This window comes from Excalfactoria chinensis, chromosome 11, assembly GCF_039878825.1.
Source record: "Excalfactoria chinensis isolate bCotChi1 chromosome 11, bCotChi1.hap2, whole genome shotgun sequence".
NCBI classification, from domain to species: domain Eukaryota; kingdom Metazoa; phylum Chordata; class Aves; order Galliformes; family Phasianidae; genus Excalfactoria; species Excalfactoria chinensis.
In genome coordinates, this window is record NC_092835.1 from 10,821,011 (window position 1) to 10,845,000 (window position 23,990).

Here is a 23,990-nt window from a genome sequence, read left to right on the forward strand (position 1 = left end):
ATCATGTGATTTATCTGACCCATCACAATCAACCCGCATACCTTGACTAACGAAGATCAGACACCCGCAGTTGTTTGTGATCAAGACACAGAGTTGTTTTTTTAATTACAAAGCTATCCATCAGTAATTTCAAATAATAAGTAAATTGGAGGGAATTGTGATCTGTCTCCAGATAGTCTGTGAGCAGAGAAAGCAGCTAAATTTGTTGAATAAATTATTCATTATGGATTATTCGCTCAGCTCTACTGCAATAGCAGTGACATTGTTTAATTTAATAGCACATTAAGGGATCTTTTTCCTTACACAAATGAGTGCATTGCTCCCAGCAAGTTGACTCCTGAAGATGCAATACTGGAAACCTGTAAGGACAGCTACCCCTGCCCAAGTCTTCAATTAAGTTTTGAGCAGAGGAGATCTTCAGAACATATCACTGCCTATATTTGCATGCAGTCTCTCTGTTGGGGTACAAACTCGCTTGGTAGAAATTGGAGCTGTGTAAGTCTTGTAAATAAATATATAAAACAAGAAAAAAAATCATAATAACGTAGGAAAAAAAAGATGAAACCAAACACGTGAGACTGTTTTCCTCATTGAGAAGTCCACTGTGCTTTTAGACTGACAGGAACATTCCAAAGCCAAGAGCAACCATCTTCAATTCAAATCTCATTTCACCACGGTCAAGGAAGCGCACTATACGAGCCCTTTTTTATCTTCCACTGCAAAAGGCCAACTGCTCCTCTCCCAGCCCCAGCTAAGGTGGAGCCAAAAACTCAAAGACAAACTCAAGAATAGTGAAACTCTGCCAACCAAACCAAGCCCTGCAGAACAGCCACTGCAGGAAAACCAGTCTAGTTGATTTTGTTGATCTGGTTGATTTTCCCTGAAGACATTATAAATGATAGAGAATATTTTATAGCTCATTTACAAGTAACTACCTGGGGAAGAAATCTCTCTGGTAATGTTTTTTCCTTTAAGAAATGAAAACCTCCAAAATTCCAAGTGTAAGGTGGAACGATACAAAGATGGTAACAGACATTCAAAAGGTTATTTATGAGGAAAAACTCACCAATATGGATGCCTTCACTGGAAATTCTGAGGCAATCTCCAAGAGATGCTGCCCTAGTGGTGGTCAGCCCTTAAATGAGGTCTGGAGGAGGTGGAGTCAAGCTCCATCCCTTCTGGGAGCACAGCTACATCACTCTCACCTGTGCTCCCACAGCTGACCCGACACTTGCCTCAGCTGATTAATCAGAGGTTCAGGCTGTGATTACCAGTTTCCCATACACCCAGGATCTACCACCCAAACAGCTGCAAAACTCTGTGACAACCCAGCCCTGTTCTTTGATTTCTATTTCCACGTGTGACTCAGCCAAAGTCTCTTGTTCTTGTGATGCCACAGGCTGAACTGCATCCCTCCAGCACAACCTGTGGACCACTGAGGCTGGTGACAGTCAGAGCTGGGGACCAATAAGCCATGGTGGGTTGCAAAGTCTCAGTCCCTTAGAAACCCCCATGCCAAAAAATATGATGTTTCAAGCGTCCACTCAGTAATAGGAAGAGGGTCTTCTACGCAGGTGAACAATAACTTTCTCCATTATTGATTATGAAAAAAAGTATATCTACCATTTGAGTTACAAGCTGGAAAACTACCAGTGGGTGAATACATCAATGGGATCATGTTGCCCATTCATAGGCTGCTGAACGTCATACCCTGAAATATCCTGAGTGACCCAAATAAGACTACATAGAGAAGCACCAGCTCCTGCAGAGATCCCTGCTCTGAAGGGATTTATCTCCTCTGACTTTTTGATGCTATGATTTAAAGGAAATAACACAGCCCCCTGGGTCGGTGCAGTGTGGCCTCCCAGGCAATCTGCTATGGGCAGGCAGGATATTTGTTTCTCCAAGCTAGCAAATGCCTCTCCAGTTTTCTGCTTGGCAGCCAGGGCAGTGGCTTTGCTGATTTCACATGCAAGGTGACATGAGTTCCCTCAGATACTTAAGCTCTAATTGGAGGAGAGGAGTGAGCCACACATAGTCGGATCCTTTAAGTCCTGGCAGAAATGGCAGGATGTGCTACTCAAACACGTTTAACAAAGGGCATGACCACTCTTGATCCATCAGATTCTCAGAATTATTCCTCTTCTCTCGTGATTTTCGTTTTCAGCCACCGTTATAATTCAGCACTGAAACGAAGATGTGAAAACTTTAGTGGGCAGTTTAAAGTCAAATCTGTAATTTAGGTGTGAATGTAGATGATGTTATCTGTAAATTCTGTGCAGGTTCCTGGTTGTTCCACTTTCTACCCTGCACTGCAGCTACAAAAGAGAGAGATAAGTGTGACCAGGAGTAAAACCAAAGAAAAGGGACAGAACACCTACAAATACCGAACAAGCACAGCAAAGTAAGGGCAATGCCACATGGATCCACTGACTCACTGAAGCAACTGCACTGAGCAGGCGAGAGGTGCAATGAGAAGCCACCCATGCAAGCACCTGCCTTCCTCCTTCCCTTTGGCACCACTGTCCATCCCTTACTTTGTGTATTATGTTTAATATGCAATAAATATTATATACCTGTATGCTCAGCTACAATATTGCACTCATTTTAGCCTATTCACAGGCAAGTTGCCCTGTTATGCATCTAAGCATCCACACCATATCATTCTGCCTATAACCTTAAAATTGAAATGCCATGTCATATTTTCTACCGTCGGTAGCAAGTGTTATCTTACCTTGCACTCTATTATATCATTGTACTTTCCTCCCTGCTTGATAAGCTGTCAATATTGTTTTGCCATGAGAAATTTCCATCTCATACATCAGATGATCTCCATGACCTTTAAGCGAGTTGCCAGTAAGATAATTTACTCACATTGTGGTGACAAAATAATATCTCTTCTGCCCAGGTCATGTGACATGATCATTACACGATTTTCCCCAAATGATTTAATTTTGCACATTTGGGGGGGTTGAAAACCTCTGTGGAAAACTGAAATTACCAGTTGCTTACCATTCCAGTTAACTACAAAGAGTTAAAGGGGCTACTGGCCACTGCCTTGCCAAGAAGGACAGCCAGGATTCCCACACTGTGCTAAAGTCCCTTTTTCACTTCTTTTCCTCTAACTGCTCAGCCCCTTTGCAAGGAATGTTTTAATACAATCGCCTTTGCAGTGTCTTATATTAGCAGGAGGATGTGATCACAAATATCACATCCTTTTGGCATCTTTTTGGCTCCCTGCGCATAACAAAAACGTCAAACAGATTTTAATGAAAGGCTGCATGCTTGTGGGTATTGACAGTTTGACATCGAATCCTAATTTTCAGATGTCTTGTTCTTACTGTTTTTAACACAGAAATACTTGCAGATCAAGGCACCAAAACCACAGAGAACCGCTATTTATATACCATCCGCCTATTCTCAATGGGCTCCGCTCAGAAACGTGCCTAACTCCTCTGGTTTCTGGCCTGGGAGTTTTTGTAGCTGGGCTGCAATCATGTCTCATCCCAGTTTAAACCAAGTGGTTTCTTTTGCTTGCCTGCAGAGCCCGGACTCCCAGCACATCTGTACCCATGGTGGGGTGGCCCCAGAGGAACAAGGAACACAACCCATTGGCTCACTGCAGCTCCCCACGGCATGCCCTCATCACCCTGTGCTGTTCTGTGGCCTGGGCAGGGTAGGGAGGCAGTGAATAGTCCAATGCTGTCCACACAGGTTGGTCTACAGAGCCCATTCTGTGTAGGACAGTGTGGATCTGGGGCACACTCTGTGCCTTGAGCCCTTTCAGGTACCTGTGCACAGGGAATGCATGTGCATGTTTATTTGTATTCATTTCTTTAGCTGCTGCTGAGTTTCCTTCTTTTGCATTCTCTGCGCAGGAGTGAGTGACAGCTCTTTGTTTCTCTGTAGAGAAAATGTCAGGAATTCAGAGCAAGGGTGGCTGGCTCCATTCGTCCCTTCACTTGACTACTGCCCCTCTCGAGCACCCTGCACTGCCATCACAGGCTGCTTCTCTTCCATAAGGAGGAAGCAGAAGAGCAACAGGTGATTCAGTTGAAATAAAAGGGAACAAGGAAGATGAAAACCAGAGCTGAGCAGTATCAGGAAACTTTGCTGGATAAGAAAGACATTAAAAAAAAAAAAGGTTTTCTCCAAAGTTTTCCACAAGCAACATTTTAAAGCCCTTTATCTCCTCCAGGTGTGAAATCACTCAGGACCTTTGGTCTCCACCAAGCCTTCCCCAGTCCCATTAGCAATAGGTGGCAGCCCATTCCCCACATGCCCCACTCATTTTCCCCTCCATTCATGATTGCCCCCGCTCTGTGCAGGGAGCAAGGTCCAGCAGCACATCCCTCATCCTCAGACATGCTGGTGGTTTGTCCCTGGCCCAGTGCATCACCTTTCAGTGTAAGTCAGCCTTGTGTCTCCATGGCCTTGCTGTTCAGGTACTTGTCTTAATAATTTCCCATGTGGCACCGTATCAAATATTTTACTGCAAGAGATGAGATCTACTTCATTTCTTTTATCGAGAAAATCAATGATCTTATCAAAGCAAGATATCAGGTTCGTCTGGTACAATCTATGTTAGGTGAAGCTATGTGGCATTTTGGGCCATTTCTCAATTATTCCTTTGGCTATTATTTCTATAAAACCACATTCAAAGCTTTACATGTGGTAGATCAGCTCAGCGGCTACGTGGCCACAGCTATGAGATGGGAACCAGTCCCATGAGACCACTTCCCTCCTACCTATTCATGTGCTCAGACAAAAAAACATCACATGAAGCAATTTAAAATATATATATACATATATTATTAATTACTGATCATTTTATTTGATTGGCTTTTGTGCAGCTAAGGATGCCCCGTGTCTCAAGCCTCCCTCAACTCCTCTGCCTGCAAGTTAGATGATATAAGACAGCTTTGGGACACTGCTGTCGTGCTGTTTCCACCACCCTACCACAGCAACTCGCAGCCCCAGACACCAGCCCAGGGCCCTTCAGGAACCAGGCCAACAGCAGTATTTTTTTCAGGCAATTTACCCAAGTTTGCATCTCTGGCAAGGTGCTCATTGCAGCACTGCAAATAACACCAAAGAGAACGGATCGATGTAATGCCCTATTGACAAAGTCTGAACTCTAATACATATACTTGGTACATTGTTATTGTGTTCATGTATGTTGATTCATAGCTGTTTTACCAATAAAAAAAACCCAAATGCTGCACAAAGTCATATAGTCTGACTGTCACCAGAAATTATTTATTACTAGGATAATAATGAATTTTATATGGACAGAGATCCCGCGTGGAAAGATGTTGAATTACAAAGAGATGGACAGGATTTCCTGCTCTCTACAGCTTCAGGTTAAGAGAAGCTCCTCATTTCTATGCACCCTACACATTACGCAGGTGTGCATGCATGTATCTGTACATCCAGGCTCCTAAAGGTCAGCTAGGCACTTGCCTCACATATTTACAGAACTACTTTCTCCTAAAATCAGGTGTTACAAGGCCCACTACACGCTTAAAACAAGACAGATTCAAGAACCGCAAAGTTAAACACTTCTCCAGCTTGGAACCCATTAATAGCCTCTCATCAATTATGCCTCGGAAACAATTACAAAGGGCCAAACGCTGCAGCCCTTAATTGAGCAAATCTCCCCTTGAGGTCAGGAGAGGGAGGCTCAATTAAGGGCTGCAGGACTTGGCCCAGCTATAGCAATCCCCACCTAACACTGCTGCTATCTGCCACCTGTGGGGCTGGCCCTGCAGCCATGGGGCTGCCCAGGCTGTGCTCCTCTATGCCCATACGCTACAGATACACACCTGCTTTGGGTTAAAGCACAAAGCCCACACAACCAAACCCCTCCAAATTGTTATTAAAATCTGTTTGATTAAATGTACCAAGACGTACCACAAAGTTCCAAATGGAAGAAGCCTCAACTTTTGCATGTAAAAGGATGTAACTATATTCCTGGTAAACATGACCTTTGTGTGCTACACAAAATGACTTGTGTTTCACAGATATTCCTCCTTGAAAAATACCCATTGTTATGGCATTTCCTTGACTAAGTAGGAATAACAGAGGTTATGCTTCAACCATACACAACAATATTATCTCTTTTAATATATAAACGTGCCAAAAGGTATGTATATAAAGAACACCAATCGAGCTCCTGGAGCTGCTCTCCATTTGCTATTGTTGCAAACAATAATTTGAGGAGAAAAAAAAACCCCACAAAGAAGGATTTCAGCTTAACACGAGCAACACTCCTCCTGCACATCTTTCCTTTTATGCAGTTTTGTTTCAGTGATTTGAGCATGTTCTAATTTTGTCATTCAAGCCATCTGACTTTCACTGCTCTATACAAACAAAACCTAATTTAGCCTGAGATGTTTTAAGTCATAACAATGACGGATGGCCAAGGTTCAGGTGTGCTAGAATATTTAAATACCTAGTCTATATTTTCCTGATATAAAGACAGGCAGCTTTTTTGTACTCTGATTAATTATGATTTTGTGTCTGGAAAAAAAAAAAAAAAAAAAAAGAAATAGCTCTTTCTATTCTACATTATTAATTGGTTATTTAATTAGGGATTCTGGTAGCTTCAGATGTTGGGTAGCTAAAATTGTGCTGTGGTTTAAAAAAAAAATAAAAAAATAAATTAAAAAAAAAAAAGACTAGCTCCATACTGTTGCCTTTTTGTATCTTATGAAGGTCACAATAAGATGTGATTGTTTGGCACAGCAGCAGTGAATTATGCCACCCAGACAAGCTTTTAACCTATGTGCCTTCACTCTGAGTGAGACACACAGGGATGTGCTCTCTTTAAACAGTTCTCTATTGAAGAGGATTCAATCACCATAATGAATCTGAGGCCAGGCAGCAATCTTCTTCACTGAAAGAATTTCTAAAAGATTGTAGAATTTGTAAAACGAACAGCTCACAGACTAAATGGCTGTGTGGGTGAATCAATTATTGCAGGGCTCGCAGTAGTCATAATATTTAGTACATATCATAGAGTGTTTCAGGTACAATAAGATATGCTAGGTTTTTTTTTCTCCCATTCCTGCCTCAAAGTGGTATGTGCTCCACCAGCTTAGTCAATCTGTGGGATCTAGTTAGAACTAGTATTAAGTCAATAAAAAAATCCATCTGCAGCTGCAGCGCGTGCCGGGATGCGAGGGACTCGCAGTGCTAAGCAGTAATTGTATTAAAACATACGCCGCCGAGCCGTTCAGAGGGAAAACACACCGTGTATCACGGAACACAAAACACATCGAGGGCTGAAGTTTCTGTTAGAGGTAGTGCAGCCAACGCTCAACAGCCTCCTTATTAATACAATAATTATTTTATTTTGACAGCGCCATTTATAACCATATAGTCTGTGTCCAGCTACCCGTATTTCCATTAATCAATGGATTTGAAGACAACTGTCATCATTTCGCTTTATTATGACTTATAGGTCCATTGCAGTTCACTACGAAGTTGCAGTGGTGAGGCTCCGGTGGGCGAGAGCCGGGCCTTGGTGGGACACAGAGTGCAGGGCTGGGGATGCCAAGGGGAAAGCAGCACTGGTGATGTGCAGAGCACACAGTGATCTCCTCTCACACCCAGGCAATGCACACCCCCAGCAGGGAGACACTAGCTGGGATGCTATATGAGAAAACAGTCCTGAGGAATGAAACGCTGCTACGGACAGCAAGGCTTGGTGGCAGCAGAATGCAAATCCAAGGAGCCCAGTGATAACACTTAAACCTCCTCCAGCTCCTGGCCACGCCAGAGTCAGGTGGGTCACAGCAGGCCCAAGGCCGGGTCAGAACCACCCGTGCTGCACACTGCCTCCTCTATGCAGGGGGCTGTGGCAAACAGGATGTCCCTTTAATGAAACTACAACATATTAAAAATTATTACAGCTTCGTCTTTTCAGGTTTTAGACAATGTAATGTGATTTATTCAAAGAAATGCTGATGATTAGACATTAAATGGCACTAAATATTCCACTTCCTCTGCACTGCCTGATAAACTGGTTTCATTAACATTATAAGTAACAAAAGTTTCCATTTCAGTCGGCCCATTTTGTTTTCCTCACGATCTAAGTTGCAGCTGCACAGCACTATATTATAGCAACCTCGCAGGGCGGCAGCTTTGGGCTTTCCATCACTCCCTGCAGTTAAAGGGACCGAGCACAGCACCAGCACAAGGCCAGCTCACCCCATCCTGTCACCCCATCCCATCACCCCATGGCCAGGTGTGCCCCCCAGCCAGCAGCTCTCCTTTAGCATGAGGCACATCAGGAGCAGCAGCTGAGCCTCACCCACACCACCTTCCTGGTGCAACAGTGAAGGGCTCTCCCCTACCAAGTGTTCTTCAGCACAGCTGTGGTGTTTGCCCCCCTTGAGGCCCAGCAGAATGCTCTGCGTCCCACCGACACCACCTCGGCTTTTCCTCCTCAAGAGATTTTTCCTTAGCCATGAAGGCTCACAGCATTAAATCAAGCGCCTTGGCTTTAAGTGCGGGTTAACACCTCGCCCTGAGTGGAAGCTACTATATTTGTCAAGGATACCTCCGTGATTTATCTTCCCTGTGGAAGAATCCAGAGCTGGACATACGCTGCTCCCATACCATCTCTAAACTCAGCCTTTCCACCTGCGCCCTCAGAGACTTCGCTCCACCTTTCAAATTGCTGGGATTACAACTAACACCCACTTCAGGGCACCGCCAGCACCCTGCTCCCCTCCCCATGCAGCACTGACTGGGTGCTCCACATGTGGCTGCACAGCTGGGGTGCCCATGTGCTCCCATGGACACACTGCAGCCACCCAGCTGTGCACCCAGGAGCCAGCCCTGATCCCTGTCCTGCATCCCTGCCTCCTCCCATGCTGCACGGGCCGTGCCTCTGCACACACACGGAAAGATATTTAGATAGCTATATATTATTGTTTATGTAAAGCTGTAGCTTTCCCTTGATTGCAAGGCATGGTGGGGCTGCTGATGAGGTTTGCTGTTGACATTTCTGCATTAGCTGGCTTTTGTCAATCCTGGCAGGCTGAGAAATTCTATCTTAAGGGCTGTTCTTTATTAAATTTGCAAGATACAAAACTGTGACTGACTCTTTTTCTTTCGCGAATGTATAAATAATAAATCCCGATCCGCTAAAAATAACAATTAAAATATTGCTCAAATTTAAAAGCAAAAACAAAACAACAACAAAAAAACAAAAATAAAGGAGAAAAATATATATATATTTTAAAGGGTGATTTTCAGGATGGCTGCAGAGGGCTGGGCACGGCGATATGCGGGGCAGCGCCGCTCCTCGATGGCTGGTGACAGCTGCCAGAGCCATGGAGAAGGGATGGGGTTTGGGAAAAAGGAGTGTGTCTGAGCTGAGCTGCTATGTGTTTTACCAAAGTTTGTCACAGAGTCTTTTATACAACTCCTTTATGCAGGATCTGTGACATAATTCCTATTTTTTTCCACCAGCCATTATATATGATAAATAAAACAATGCGCTGAAAACACTGAAATCTCTCATCAATGTCTTTGTGAAAAGGGCCCAGATAAATGAGTCTTGGAATCAAAGGCAGATTACATGACTGACCATGTATCATCCTCTATGTATTGAACATAGTCTTTGTAAAGATAGAGCGGTAATAAAAAGTGGTATTGTGTGCTGTGAAAGGCTGTGTGGGTCTGTGCATGACTAATCTGTCTTTCTGCATTATTTTATTCAATCTTCTCTGACTTTATGCCTTTGACATTTTTGCTACACTCAGTAAATTTGAGTGAATAGGCAATTTTAAAGAATTTTTATAGGGCTTCAGAGAAGTCATACGCAGACTGTATCTTTGTTCAGATTTAACAGTTTAAATATTTCCTTTGTCTAGGATGCAGAGTAATCTTTAGGCAGAGGAGAAGAGGGGGATGGGGTAGGAAACGCACAACCTCCCTTCATATTTTTGCAACCTTTTGGTGGGGCCGGGGCTGCACCCTGCTCAGTGCGACGGCCGGCCGGGCCCACACACCTCAGCTGAGGGACACAGAGGGACGTGGGGACAGCGGCTCCCTGTGCAAAACTCAAGTGGGAAACAGATGAGATGCTTAAAGGGCTATTGTGAATATAGGCTTAAATATGATCCTCTTGCATCAGCCAATTTCTCTGACAAGATATTGCAAGGGTTGCTGTTTCTTAGTAAATAATGATTTTATTGCATCTCTTTAATGAACTGATAACGTGATACACAGTAAATTATCTGCATCTATAACATTACTGAGGATAAGCAGCGTGGTTTTAGTAATTTATACCACTGAGAGACATGCATTATAAAAATAGGAAAATTATTTCCTTTGTTAAATTGTGCAGAAGTCTTTACCTGAGGAACACCAGACAGATTAATCTCCGGAGATCCACTCACTTGTATTTAAGCTGTTGAACTGTTCGCTGCTCCTTTCCTCAGAACAGCCGAAAAAAACATTTTGAAAGCCAGAATTGACACTGTGGGTATTGTTCCTGCTCATACAAGTTATTAAAATAATTGCTAAGCTATTCTGAGGTAACTCGAAGCTTTCTTTAAAACTTAAACCCAAATCGGAGGGAATTAGCGTAAATAATTTGCAACGACGAGAACCAAAGTACCTCAGAGCCTCAGAAGGACAAGGCCCCGCGCCCACAGCCCAAACACACCACGGTCTGACTCATCCCACCTCACATCCCCTCTGGGGCCAGGGAATATGTGGGATTTGTGCACTGAAGGCACGTGCTACAGCACTGCTCGCTGTCTGCCACAGCACGATGCTCGCCTACAGCTCTGGCCTTGGAGAAGGCAGGTGCAGGCCTTCACAGGGCTCATGCCAGGTGCTGTCCTGAGCTGCTCGTCACCACCACCAGGAATCTGCTCCTCCAGCACACTGCTGGCAGATGACCATCTTTCCAGATCACACTTTAGCACCTCACTTCAAAATGCTGGTGGGTAAAAATTCCACATCCCGGTGCCATGTTGCATCGTGAATCGCCTCGCTTTGCAGAACGAGGATGGAAAAATGCCATTTTCACCCTTGCACAACACCTGACCCAAGTTTCTGAAAACACGCACTCTAGTAAGCCTAGCAGGCAGGGCAATATGCTTCCTGCATAGAGCCCGGGTAATAGATGTGGTTTCTGTTGCTCTGCCACCACACCAGGGATTGTTCCTGCTCCTCCAGGAAGGACACAGAGCCTCCTCCCCTCCAGCCATTACCACAGAGGGGATAAACAACCACCAGCAGCTCTCCTCAGCTCCTATTGATTTACGATGCTAAACACTGGAAGGTTTGATCAAGCCGCAAGTCCCCTTTCTGCACACAGTTATTTCCACCAGGTCTTCGTACAAGGCAGGGAGCCGCCCCACTCGGGTCTGGGTTTGTTTACAAAACATGTTTTACAACTTGGAGGAAATCTCTTCGATATTAGTTATTAACAACCCCGAGCTGGCATTTGCATTTTTATAACCTTGTTACTTAAAAGTGAAACAGTAGAAGGGAAGACTTAGTGACAGTGTTCCCTGTGTGCTTTAATCCCAGCCTGAGCTTTTTATGCTTGAGAGCACCTTATGATGCTGTAACTAACCTCAAACCTGGAGCAGCAGGAGGGCAACAAACCTCCGAATACAGCAATGTCATGCTTTACAGGCATACTCTCTGCAACAGCATGAATGAAGGAAAAAAAACGGTTGCCTAGGAAACACTCTAGTCTTGGTAATTATTACTGTAACTGTCTGCACACCCCACCTATAACAGAAATGAATAATAAATTATAATCACTGACTGGCAGCTTTCCGTTGCTGCTTTTGCTCAGCACTGCTACCTACCGGCACGCGGAATTAATTACAGAGCGGCAGCAGGGCCCTGGTGCACAGCCACATGCACACCCGCACGCTTCGCAGGCTTGCTTGCACACCCGGCCCGGTTGAGCCCAGCTCCTGCCACACAGCACCACGCTCTGCACACCCGTCCGGGCAGCACCCAGAGCTGCAGGAAGGGCTGCACAAACTTATTCCATCCGTGACAGATTTTGCATTTCGCAAAGTGAACAACAACAAAAGAATTCGGTTTTGCTGGATAATAAATGTGTGTTTTCAAGGCCCAGTGAAGTGCCACTCAAGAGGAGAAAACGTGATCCCGTAGGATTTGTAACAGATACCTTCTATCGGGCACTTTTGATCAATTAAACTCCATAATCAACAAAGATGTTCCATTTATCTTAGGTTGTCTAATTTGCAACACAGTGTTAAAGTACTTCTATTGGAAGACTAGTTTGTTTAGAAATTAGAACACTCAGAGTGATTTACTGGATTTGATTTAAAAGACTCAGCGGGAGTTGGCAAAATTCACATATCATGGGGTTAATGTGGGTTAGAATGGAGCTATTTGTAATACAAAAATATTGCATACCAAATACACACATCTGATTTCTTTTAATCCCAGCTCGTTTTTTGCAACATAAATCACTTTGTTAAAACGAACAGCTAAAACAGCTGTTTTAGACACTCTTGAAACATACAAAAATCTGCTGCTTTAGATGCTCTAAGTGAGCAATGAAAAGTGCTAAGTGCAACTAGTCTTACAGGAGAAAGGCACACAAAGCCGGCTTACCTCTGTGCTGGCACGACGCGGCTCCGCTGCCCTTCGCCTTCTCCAGCCTCTGCTTCAAGGGAACTTCCCCACGTGAGCCCCTTCGCCGCGTGCGAACAGGTGCCCAGCTTGCTGGTGGCCAATTAGAAAGACAGGGCGACTAGTTTGCCTTTAAATGAGGCTGAAAACGGAGCAGGTGACTTGCGGTGCTTAACCGATACGGTTAGCTGGGGACGGGGCGGTGCAGGCAAGCACAGCTGCCCCAGTACAAACCCTGCAGCCCCAGCCCCGTCACTCCTGCTGCACCTGCGAGGATCCTTCTGCGGAGCAGCAGGACTCCAGATCCTTCTCTGCCCTATGCTGGGAGCACGGGCAGCACCGCACACAGCACGAGGAGCCCTTCCTGCGGCTGGAAAAGCCATCCAGGGAATCCAGCAATCAATTGGACTGTACAGTTATTACTATTAGAGTGAGACTTAACTCCAGCATTGGGGAGAAAAGACACTCCTGCTGACAGTCATTTATTACCAAGAACCATACGTGCCTCAGATTCTTGGCAGCGAGCTTCAGGCAGCTTCATGTCCTCCATGCGTTGGTGGCCACCCGTGTTGACTTGCTGGCTTCTGTGTGGCACAAAAAGCCAATTTTCAGTCCTCGCCAAAATGGGTCTTCTCGTTCTTTAGACTTGCTCTCCTGCTGCTCTGGGAGATTGTTACCCACATTATGCTTTTTGTTGAGCATTTGCAAACGTTCTACAGAAATCCTATAGCTATTCATACATTCCTAAGATGTACATAGTAAGAAAAATGTCTTCCCTGAAAGAATGGCAAGCATTGCCCAGAGAGGTGGTGGAATCAGCATCCCTGGAGGTTCCAGGAACGTGTAGATGTGGTGTGTAAGGACAGGGTTTAGAGGACAATATTGGTGATAGGTGGATGGTTGGACAAAATGACCTTAGTGGTCTTTTCCAACCTGAATGATTCCATGATTCTACTTCTTATGTGTGACACACAGTGAATCTAATGGTGAGGTCCAAGTGAAGAGACTGAATAGGAAGGATTTTTCCAGTCCTCAAACCCTCTGACAATCAGACATACTGCAAAAAGGGCACAGACACATCCAGGCTCCCTATTAGGGAAAACACTCATGTGCTCAGTTTTAAACATGTGGTTAAATCCATTCTTCTCTGCAAAATCTTTGAGACATGAACACATGCCAAAGTGCATTCCTGAGTGAGGATGCTTCCCTGAACCGAGGCCATAATTCATTAAAACCCAAGGTGCAATTATTCCACTTTTTCCCCGTGAGCAGGGATGTGAAAAAGGGGAGGGGGGAAAAAAAATAAGAAGAAAACAAGCAAAGAATTAATTTTGATTTGAAATTGATCTATAGAGACAAGGGGCATTTGGTTCTGTTCAAGTGACTAGAAGTGGGAAGTATTTCAGAAGATATCTAAATAAATCTTTTTAAAGGTCTTTTTTTCTTTCTCTTCTCTCTCCCTTTCTTTCTCTCCTTTTTCCCTCTAATTACCCATGTCTGGTAGTCTTGGATCTCAACCCCTTGTTATTTAAAATACATATTCATGGCACTATATTTTACAGTTGCACTGTTCTGGTTACAAAATAGCTTCTACTTTTCTAGGACATAATTTCATTTTGTTTAGCCAAGAATTCATTAAAGAAGCTATAAATAACCTCCTTTAAATATTTAGCCGTGAATAGAGGGTGGACTGGCATTGATGGCTTATTTTAGTACTAATGCAATATGCTTTAAAAGAAAAAAAATAAAAAAAATCCACATTTGAGCATGAATCAAGTTAATCATTAACACTTTCAACATGATTCTAGAAGCTGCCTAAAACCAGGCCCCCCTTTCCCCCCCAACTCCTACCAGCAGGCTGCAGGAGCAGGGCACCGACCCCAGGTGCCTCCTGCAGACAGTGCTACACATTCCTGCACCCTATGGCCACCCAGTCTCTTGCTTTTGGTGGGTAAGAGATGGGAGCTGTGCCTTGCTGTCATTGCTGCTGCCAAGCAGGAGACCATAAGCACAAGGCTTGGTTATTTTAGGGGAACTGAGAAGCATCTTTATACCCTGCTCACAAGTATAAAGAAACATACACTGGGGGTTCCAAGGCTGCATGTTCCTGAAATCACAGAGCTGTAGCAAGAGCAAATTCTTTTACACCTTGTATGTCTTTCTGCCTCACTTTCAGGCTCTGGTTTGATGGCATCAGCTCACAGAATCAATGGAAGCTCCTCCATCTCTCCACACCATCTTGTCCTTGCTCAGTGCATTGCACCCATCACTGTGCTGACACAAACATGCTGTGAAAGATCAGGCAACTCACTAGCTTCAAACAAACATGCACAACCACTGAAAACAACAACAAAAAACCCACCACATCAACACAAGAAAATCAGTAATTTGTTTCTGAAACCCAGCTCCTATTATCTATCATTCAAGGAGTGGCCCCAACAAAAGTTATGTCAGCACGAAGGAGGGATGGCAGGAAGGACCACGCACAGGCCAGAAAACCAGACACAAAACTGTACCCCAAGTGGTGTGGCACTGCTACATTCTGAACCCAAGTTGAAGGAGAGAGACATTCTTCCTTAGTGCCGACTGCCTCCAGCCATTCCCAAAACAATTACAATGTTTTCTGCATATATAAAAGAACTGGGAGGTTTTGTAATCATAGTCTGAGTTTATGCTTCTCTCCTTAAGAGCATTCAGTTTCCATGGACATTCATTAACGGGAGGTTAAAAAACAATGGCAGAAGAGAAGGGGCTGCTTTTACATCCATGTGGTTGCAAACACTCCAAGTCAGAAATGCGCATTCGAAACAAAAAAACCTTCCTGCAGCCGTTTCCAAATTGCAGTAGAACAGAAAGAGCACAACTTCCACAGCTTTTTTACTGAAAATTTAATTTTACAAAATACCCTTTTCCATCCAAGAAACTTCCCTGCAATGCACGTGAACCCAGTGTTTTATAGATCTGTGCAGGGAGATATGGGAGAGGTCTGACAGAAGGAAAAAAAAAAAAGAAAAGAAACTGTTAGCAGACACCTAGTTGCAAAACCTACAGCAATGGGAATACAAGTGTGTCTTAAAATGCTAAAGCAAGTAATGCAGTATAATTGGTGAATCCATTTGAAATGTGAAAGTTTCCTTAGAACGGTCCATATGGTATGCAGAACATCACAGCTGGCACAGAACTGCCTGTATTTAGGTCTAAACACAAAAACAATGTATGTAAGGAACATCTTTTGAAAAATAACCCGAGTGCTGCTATCGTAAGGCAAACATACACAAAGGTGCTGACAGCATACAGGGAAATCAACAAAAAAAGATGAATATTTAACTGTTCAAACACCAAACTGTTTTTAAACGTTGCCAACAGAAGTTTGAAAGATAAACTATGCCAAATCAACACAGGAGACCCTTTTAACTAGCTAGGTGTAATGCATACAGCTTTACATCATCCCAAGAAATGTGAAACTAGACATTAGTACTCAAAGTTCAGCATCTAGGCAAGGCCTAGTTAGTCTGTTGCATTCTGGCAGCTTTGAATTTTGATATCCTCTTTGTAGTTTCTTCTGCTGCTTTGGATGAAACTTCCTCCGATTTCTGCTCCAGAATGGTAGGCAGGACAGGGTGAGCAATGACTGGGTGCGGTATTAAGGAGGGAGACAAAGGCTCCTTCTCTATGACAGTTCCAGAAAATGCCTGTAACAGAAGAGAACACTCAAGATGAGCTAATAAAATGCAAATGTGAAGCTATGCCCATAAGGTCATTACCCTATATTAGCCTGATTAGGATTGTTATTCCTTTTAATCAAAAGTAAAGAAATATCTTTCAATCGACGATTGTTCCTTGCATAAGTAACCAAATTGTAATTAACCCCAAAATACAGCACATTCAATGATGACTGAATGAAAGACAATGTCTTAAAAGTACTACTTAATCTAAATCCTACCGCATAAATGACCTAAAAATTTCCTTCCTCGCTGACACACGCTCGAGAAATAACACAGCTGATGTAATATATAGTTTCATTTTGGATAACAAATGGGGACTTTGCAAAGTTGGAGTATGTCAGCATTTCCATCAAACGTCATATTTTATGACTTAATATCTTCTAATTGCATCAAGCTGACACACTGCATACAAATTGGCAAGTATATATTTTGTTTTTTCTTTCTCCTTACCAAATATGATCAAAAAACAGCCAAAGCAATTTATACTTAAGAGAACAGCAAACTTGCTTCCAACTATTTCTCTCTACAAAAGGTCCAATAAACATTTAATGTTTAAAAGTGATAATTTATATGACTATTTTTACTTAAGTAAGAAATGGCCAGGACTCTTGGAAAACATCTGAAACGAAGTAACTCGGAACTATTTCTCATAAACCTATTTTAGAACAGACCATCATATTACGGAGTGAAAACCCAAAATTGGGAATGCCTAAGGACAAAGGAAGCAGTTTACATGCAAGGTTTGATGACCATAGTGGGCACGAAAGAATGCACACCAGATTTATTAACTACGCTTAGTTTTGCTTATTCATAACTCAGTTACCAAGAAAAACAAAGCAAAACAAAACAGCCATTCTTTTCCTGCAGGACCTGCAAAAAGAAAAAACAACCCAGCTTCTTTTTTTGTTTGTTTTCTGCTCCAGCAGCCAACCTATGCCTACAGCCGTGCCTGCACACAATTACGTTCTTCTAACAGCGTGCACATTGTCCAAAAAAAAAAGCAAGCAAAACACAAACTAAGAAGATCATGGCAAAATTGGAAACAAAAAGGAAAATGGAAATGGAGAAATAATGTATTTCAAACACCCCCAAAAATAATCAAAAGAAAAACAACAGCACCTAAGAAGGCATGTGGTTAACAGGAGTGTTTTGGTCAGTTATTAAGAAAATACACTCATTACATTATAGAGAATAATCATGCTGCCTTCGCAATATGGACTACTAGGAAACATCAAGCAGCCTATGTGGACGTTTTACGGAAACATAGCAAATGTGGTCCAGCAAATTTGCAATGTGAAGTGTTAGCTCCATAGAAGGATCTTCCACCACAGCTCTTCTACCTGTATTCGTCTGTAGCTCTTTGGATGAAAAGCAATGATAAGTAATAGATTTCATGAGGAATATATTTCTTGTAAAAAACATTTCTTCTCAAAAAGGTGTTTCCAGTGACCCCGTCCACTGTATTGGAAACTACTGAAAATTCACTGGACTCTTAGCTTGGGGATAAGTTCTACAAAATAAAAGCAATAAATATCCCTCTGTCATGAATTTCAGACAAGCAGCTACATTTAATTCTTGCACTCATCCAGTCACTATGCAACTGTATAATTTCCCTTATGTGGTACAGTCTTCTTCCTTTATGATTAAGTTCTGAACTTTCCAGAAGCGTGGAAACAGGTGTTTTGGATCACTGCTGACCCTGGTATGGAATAGGACAAGCAGAACATTGACAGAACACAGGGTTACAAAGAATCATCCCTTCCCATTCGCAACTACACAGCTGAAACTGTCTTTTATTACTATTTTTTTAAGCCAGCTGTATATCCTGAAGGGACAGTTTCAGGATGGCCCAAGTCAAGGGCACAGCAGCACAGATCTACTTTGTTGGACCTTTACAGGAGAGTTTGAGGTCAGGGGGAAGCCAACTGCTTCATTTCCTGCCCTCTGCTTCTAGGATGCGTATGACAAAAACCTGTCACCCGGTAACGTCCTCCTGAAGCAAAACCAGGCAGGAGTTAGAATATCATTTTAAAGAAATCAAACAAACCGTCGGCGTAAGCAACTATATTCTTTGGATTTCTCATTTTTATCCCTGCCAACAATCAATAATTAATTAAAAACTGTACCTCGGTTGTCCCTGAAGAGGGAGGAAGCTTTTTTGGTAGCTGCTGCTGCCCCGCCTCCTCCTCTTCCTCCAGTATGCCTTCGCTGTTGTCACTCTGAGTAGCTTCATCACAGCTAATGCTCCTCTGAACTCCTCGTCTGTCATCAAACTCAGCAGCACTGTTCTCACTGGTATCGCTACAAACACTATTCTCTCTGCTTCGAGACTTCAAGATTGATTTACGAGGGACATATTCTCCATTCACAACATCAACAAAGACTCTATAAAGGAAAACGTTAGCTTTAATAAACCATTTCAGGATCAGATGACAAATTTACACTGATCTTGCTTTGTCTTTCGCACAAATTAATTATGATGCGCTTTTCCAACTTTTTCACTGTAGAATTACAATACTTTACCTTTGGAGGCATTTTATTTACCAACGTACAAGAACCAGTTCTGCAGAGCAAACACTGCTATGCCTGTTATTGGAGCATTGAGTTGGTATACTGTTCAGCAGAGAACATATAGCTCCTCAAAAAGCATTACAAGAAAACCAAGTAGCGTGGGTTAGAAAAAGTTGAAAAAAAAGGTAAACTAAGCAATTTCCAGGGCTGTGTTTGTAAAGAGAAGCAGAAGGTCAGAATGATAGTTTCCAGAATGAAGTCCTTGTCGCGTAGAATATAGAAACAAATACTTGAAACATTCAGTCGCACATGGAATGCATGAAGCTTTTTCTTGACAAGTGCCCTAATCTTCTGCTTTCCATTAAAAAATAAAAAAAAAAAAATCAGCTTTTAAGATCAGATCAACATGAGGACACTTTTCAAGTGCTAACAGACTGTAACTGATAGAGAGACCTCATCGTATGGTTTATACTCCATCTCTATGACTTGAAGAAGTCAAGGGTGGGTGGAGCCGAACAAGCGGCATTAGAAGACAGCCAATTTTATCAAGCTCATGAAGGGGGAGCCCAATGACTGGATGAGTCTTAAGGGTTTTACTTGATTCTTAACAACTTTTTTCAGCACATACACTTGGGAACACTTGCTTGCTTCTTCAGAAAATACAGCTCCTTTGCAGAGCTGAGGCAGAGCACCACAGAAGAATCCTCTACCTCCTCTTGAGCCCCAGTTATTATTGGATGAGTTTTTAACTTCTTATACTTTGTGCCACTTTTTTAATATATTATTTTTTAAGATACTTAAGTGCCTGACACAAAAACACCATGTGACCTTCACAGACACTTATTCAGCCAACTCACAGGTATCTGTGTTCATTCTTAAAGACCTCAATACCTGCTTTAATTCTCCCTTAATCTTTGTTTAGGCTTCACACAGTCTAAGCTCACTGTTATTTGTAGAGCTCTCTAAGTGTACATTTTGACTGCTGAGAATTTGTGTTTTTGTGGTGTTTGTTTTTTTAAAGACAACCAGCAGTGGACTGAAGTTAGGCATGAAGAACACAAGAGAAACCATGCAAACAAAAGACCAAAGTGCAATGTGAAGATACTGGAAGGAAGAAATAAAAAGCAATGCTTATTAGGTGGAATGAGAGCAGTAAAGGAAGTGACAGACCTGGTCGGTTACATTTGAGAACAATCACTGAAGCAAACGACAAGGAATTGATAACACATAACAAACTGCTATATTACTTTGCACAGATGATATGTACTGGCAAATTGGAGTAACTTTCAAAAGCTCCAAAGTGAAAAAACTGATAGCTGAAAAGAGAATTCAAGCTAAAAAATGCTTCGTGGATACAGAAGCATTGCAACCACACAGAAGCCACAAGCTTTCATTCCTAAGTAGTAAATTCAGTTCCAGCTGTATTTTTACAGGAGACAGTAGGCTCACTGTCATGCTATAGGTGCACAGAAATGAAAAGAGAAGTTCTGCTAAGAGGAAAGCTCACGTCAATACCATAAATTACATACCGGTAAATGTCTGCTGGGGTTTTGATGTTAGGCAGTTCTGGAGCTGCATGGCCATGGCCATTGCCATTGCTGTTCTTTCTTTTACGCTTGGCCTCTTCTTTCTTTTCACTGAATTTCAAAGTAGTATTTTTGCCCGTGTTTATTCTTACCTGAAAATTGAACACAAATGATGGTCTAGACCATAAGATCAACAATCATCAGGCTGAAGATCAACTGAATTAGGGTAGTTTGGTTAGGTTGCGGTTAGACTTGATGACCTTCAAGGTCTTTTTCAACCTGGGCAATTCTATGATTCTATGAGTTCTGACACCCTCCTTTGCAAGCAGTTGAGGATTACAAGGCAGAGGAAAGTTAAATAAATGCACAAACAGTAACGTTCACAGTAAAACTGTTTACTTCTTACCACTTGCACTAGGATAAAGATATTCTCTGCACTTACGTGCATGGGTTTTGCATACAGCCTATGACAATATGCTTGAGTTGTTCAATAATTGGATTCATGTTAAGTCATTTTAAAAACTTATACACAGGATACTACATTTTAGATCTGCCTGAAATCAGTGCAGCGAGGTTTACATTTTAAGATGACTTTTAATTCCACAATTGAAACTATCGAATTTAAATGGTGTTTTTTAAAGGCTGAAACCCATCTAAATAAATTCTATCTACAGTTACCTCTCTACCATATCTACATAACATTAAGTGTTCATTTTTAGATAACACATATGGCATACATGTTTTACAAAGTCTCTTTACAGAGAAACAAATATTTATGTACAAACCCTTTTAGGTTCAACAGTATGAGAGAAAAAAATAGTTGGAACTGAGCTGTCTCCGACGTCTGTATCATCTTCATCATCACTGTGGTAATACGTAGAGCCATTAACATGGCGGACAAACAAGTCTGAATTTGTTACTTCTTTCCGGAAGTTGCCCTGAGTAATACAGTCTTCTACTCTGTATGTTCCATTGAGATCCGTCCTCTTATCCTCTTTTTCCTCTTCTGAGGAGGTTGTATCTTCTCCATTTGCCTCAACTGTTTCAGGCATCCTATGAAACAAGAAACATTTCAGTGAATCAAGTAAGGCAATTCTTACTCTCAAGAGACACAGACATACAAAACAGCCAACAAGCCTTTACTTCTCTTTTCCCAGGTACTGCATTTTCAGCAAGACTGTGGAACTTCATTCAAACTCAGTAAAAATGTCCAAATCCTTTCCATATCAACTGGACAATCTAAAAATGTGACATTCTGGCTAATGACATATGCATTGCTTTAGGAAGAGAACAGATCTCAGGATGTCATTAAACATTGAACGTTTAACTCCCACACTGTAAACAAAGCATTTTTTTAGCCTGTGGGAAATGGATTTTACTTCCCGCTCTTCTACCTTCTCAAAGAAAAAAAAAATCCTGTAGTGCTGGATGGGAACAGTTGCACGGAGGCAAATTCCAGCACCTTTGGCCTTACAGTACATGCTTTGTTCATGTTCCACCCATCTCCCACCTACTACAATTTTAATCACATCTTTCTGGTCACCTATTTGCGCTTACAAACAGATCTTCTGTGCACAAACACATCTTGTAGCTTTCTCAACTCCAAACCTGAATGCACTGCTATACCTGTCAAGTTCACCGAGTATCTCTTCTTGTCTCTCAAGCTCTTCCAAGCGGGCCCACAGCTCCTCCTCCGATTGAAAGCGGCCCACTGATTTTGTGTCCTTTCCATTTGCCAGAAAATCTACCTCAAAAGCATCCGATACTTTTGGTTTTGAATGAGGTTTGTGAGCTGTTCTGTATTTGCCTGTGTAACGCACACAAAAAAATGCAATTACTAATACAATTGACACAAAGAATAAATGAACAAATAAATAATAAAAGCAATTCAGAAAAAACAAAACACAAAGGAATATGGGTAGAACATTTTCCATTTCAAATTATTGTTTAACTGTTTAAGTGACACCACCAATGAACCAGAGCACCGTCACAGGATAATAGTCTCCGGATGTTATAGAAATACCAAGGCAAAGCACAGATGTTTATTTACAAAGCAGGAGACACTGATCCTATGACATTTTTATTACACTGTTGTTCAGATGGTGCTTGTGTGTGTGTTTTTTGGTGTGTTTTTTTTACCTCTCACGCCTTGATTTGATCTGATAGATAACAGCATGTCAATGTGACATTTGCTCATATCCCCATTAATAGCACTTTTTTTTAACTGAGAAAACAAACCTTGTTCATTTTGGACAGTCATATATTTAAAGTCTCTTTTGCTTTGGGTTGCTTTATTTTATTATTTATAAGGAAGATCATCACCAATGATCTCCAGAGTAATCTGATCAAAATATAGTCAGTACAAATGATTTCTTTTAGTGAAGGAGGCCTGCTTTGAAAGCTGCACAAAAGTTTATCTTTCTAAAATAATGTATTTAAGCCACCTTAAAGCCTCAGAAGCGACCTGAGACACATTCCTGTGAGTAAACAATAGTCACAGACAAGTTTTTGAGGGCACTTAAAAGCTTTGTTACCTGGACAAACCATGCACATGCTGAGGATGGGGAATACTTCCTCCTGTTTGCATACCGTCTAGCATGTAGGGATCAAACAGCCTGAAGACACCAATGCTTTAGTGTTGTCTGTCTGAAGGACAGCACTGCTTCCTGAATCTCCCCTGTTCCTGGGGCACAGCCTGCTCCCCTGTCTGGTCCCAGGCAGGTTTGGAGAGCATTCTCTACTGCCTCCTGTACATTATCAGCTTCCAACCCCCATTCAGGAGAGCCAAACCTTCCTCTTCTGCCACTGCCACATATGCCCAACATCATCTCTCTGTGGGTCTTTATGGAACACTGTTTTTACTTCTCATGAACAGTAATATCGTGTCTTCATGATTCAGCATCCTTAAAATGTTAACATATCTTTTTATTAACCAATTATGTGGCCTTGATTAATTTTTGGAACTCGCAGTTTAAAGATATCCTTATTCAATTATGTCCATTTGTACTTTAATCCTGAGATAAATATGAATTCAATAGCAACACGAGAAAGCAAACAGGTGACTGTAAGTCATGTTGGAAAGCGTGACTGCTACTCTTCCAAAGGACAGCATTTTTCAATGTGTCATTAAGAAAAGGCTGAAATGTATTCCATTAAGATTTAAATATAAATTGAGATAAGCTGAATAATCAGTCTGGCTTGCAAAATTACATATGGTATAATTACAAAATTAACAAATAAAATTTGGAAGAGTTATTTAACAATCTATTTCAACTTGATATTCAGGTTGTGCCTTCCCAGTTTCTTTCTGCTCTACTTCAACCCTAACCACTGATTCAACCACTAAGGTAACTGCATGGCTTCCTGATCACTGTGCTTTGGCACACCAGTACTTTTCCCTTCTAATTCTGACAAAAATTCTGCCAGTTAGGAAACCAGGTCAGAGCTCAAAGACAACAGAGATATCCAGTTGCTGCTCCAATACACACTGTGCTCATTCACTGTTGTTACTACAAAGTGCTACCAGTAACTTCATACGCTAACTAAGAAAGCTGAATCCCATAGAACAGAATCAGTAATA

The 23,990-nt window shown here is 42.1% G+C and overlaps 1 protein-coding gene across 2 annotated transcripts in view; it reads right to left on the reverse strand.

Annotated features, from left to right (window-relative positions):
- Window positions 1–15,302: 15,302 nt before the first annotated feature.
- Window positions 15,303–23,990, reverse strand: part of URI1 (URI1 prefoldin like chaperone) — a 39,457-nt gene continuing 30,769 nt past the window's right edge. For both annotated transcript variants that reach the window (XM_072346348.1, XM_072346349.1), the window contains 5 exons: window positions 22,037–22,217; window positions 21,196–21,463; window positions 20,414–20,562; window positions 18,500–18,758; window positions 15,303–16,340 (listed from right to left, as the gene is read on the reverse strand). In XM_072346348.1, the coding sequence (XP_072202449.1) occupies window positions 16,152–16,340; window positions 18,500–18,758; window positions 20,414–20,562; window positions 21,196–21,463; window positions 22,037–22,217 (1,046 nt within the window). In that variant the 3' untranslated portion in view covers window positions 15,303–16,151. The remainder of the gene's footprint in view (window positions 16,341–18,499; window positions 18,759–20,413; window positions 20,563–21,195; window positions 21,464–22,036; window positions 22,218–23,990) is intronic.